General features: G+C 58.6%; 1 protein-coding gene across 1 annotated transcript in view; it reads left to right on the top strand.

Moving 5' to 3' along the window:
* BRINP2 (bone morphogenetic protein/retinoic acid inducible neural-specific 2) overlaps window positions 1-1754 on the top strand; it is a 5657-nt gene that overhangs the window by 1170 nt on the left and 2733 nt on the right. The window contains exons 3-4 of the mRNA XM_009320743.1: window positions 881-1071; window positions 1242-1432. Of these exons, the coding sequence (XP_009319018.1) occupies window positions 881-1071; window positions 1242-1432 (382 nt within the window). The remainder of the gene's footprint in view (window positions 1-880; window positions 1072-1241; window positions 1433-1754) is intronic.

The raw sequence follows: 1754 nt of genomic DNA, 5'->3' as shown, positions 1-1754 counted from the left end.
CCACACGCACGCGGTCGCCCGGGGCGTGTGTGTGCAAGGGGAGAGGCAGCATCCCTCCTCCCGCACCCCCAGCGCTGCTCCTGGCCCCAAAAATCATGCTGGGAGGCAACCCAGCACCCACCAAGCCTCTCAGCTGCTTTGCACCATCCACCCCTCCCTCCTCCTCTCCCTCCTTTCCCAACCAGTCCTAATTAAACTGTCTGAAAGCCACCGCCTGGTTTTAATTAGAGCAAAATGCCGAAGATTAGGCTGAAACTGGCTGCTGGTTGTTTATGGGACTGTTGGTAGTTCGAGGCAGCAGCAGGCTGGCAACTCCTCCCCAGGGCTGGGCGATGCCGGGGGTGCAATGGGGGGGCACATTCACAGCCTCCAGGGCTACGAGGGGACCTACCACCAACCCCACCACATCCCAACGCCTCCAGCTTCCTACAAAACACTGCCAATATTTAAAACCATGAAACCCCCAGATACTGGATTTTCACCCAGATCTGTAGGCGTGGGGATGGAGGATGGATGAGGCCCATCCAGCCCAGTGGGCTGGAAAAGGCTCTGGCCCTGCCCTGGGCTGTGATTAATGCCTGCCAGAGGTGCCTGATTAATCAATGTCAGGCATCTCCGCTGCTTGTAGCTTGTTATCGCCATCGATGGCTTAGGGAGGGATGCTTTTGTACTGGCTGGATCTATAGCTGGCAAGCACATGAAGAAGGTCCTTCACCTCCGCCGTGGCGATGGGGAGGTCAGGATGGTCCCAACCAGAGTTTTTCCACCTACTGATCCCCTGCCCTGAGGTGGGAACCGGGAACAGTGGAGGGGACAGTGTGCATGTGGCATTGCTGAACTGGCTTTCAACCCTCTCCCCACCGCTGCTCTCCTCCTGCAGAGAGTTTGCTCGCTGGAAGGTGAATAATTTGGCCTTGGAGAGGAAAGACTTCTTCAGCCTGCCGCTTCCCCTGGCCCCCGAATTCATCCGCAACATCCGTCTACTGGGACGCCGGCCCAGCCCCCAGCAGATTACTGACAGCCTCATCAAAAAGTATGGGACCCACTTCTTGCTCGCCGCCACGCTGGGAGGTGAGTGCTGGTGTGTGCTCGCTCCCCACTCACTCCCTGCTTGCTTCCTTTGCACAAGGCAGCATGCAGAGGAGGGAGGGTGGGAAAATAAGCACTGCAGGAGAAATACAACCAAGAAGGGGAATGGGGGGAGCCCAGCAGCCCCCCGAAAGTGTTGCATGTCCCCCTAGGAGAGGAGTCCCTGACCATTTTTGTGGACAAGCGCAAGCTGAGCCGGAGGGCAGAGCCCGCCGGGGGAGCCGGGAACAGCTTGGGGGTCTCACTGGAGACCCTGCACCAGCTGGCAGCCTCCTACTTCATTGACCGGGAGAGCACACTGCGCCGGCTCCACCACATCCAGATTGCCACGGCTGCCATCAAGGTAGGCGAGGGTGCAAGGGAGAGGGCAGCGCGGGGAGACAGCAGCCCTGGGCCTTGCCAGCAGCCCCTCAAAGCTGGTCAAGACCCTAAAGCAGCATCAGACCCCAGGGAGGGGAGATGGAGGGGGAGAGCAGGCAAAGTTAGCACATCCGTGTTATTTATGGGAAATTGGGCACGCTAATGAAGGCACATTTTTCAGCGGGCTGCAGGCAGGGCTGACACCTGTCAACAAGCCAATTAGCAGGCAATTAGTTCTCCTCTCCAAGCATCGCCTTGCTACAGGGAGTGGGGCACAGCAAGCCTGGCCAGGGGTTATTTGCAGC

Source organism: Pygoscelis adeliae, unplaced genomic scaffold, assembly GCF_000699105.1.
Source record: "Pygoscelis adeliae isolate BGI_AS28 unplaced genomic scaffold, ASM69910v1 Scaffold402, whole genome shotgun sequence".
Taxonomy (NCBI): Eukaryota; Metazoa; Chordata; class Aves; order Sphenisciformes; family Spheniscidae; genus Pygoscelis; species Pygoscelis adeliae.
This window is presented reverse-complemented; position numbering and strand designations above follow the sequence as displayed.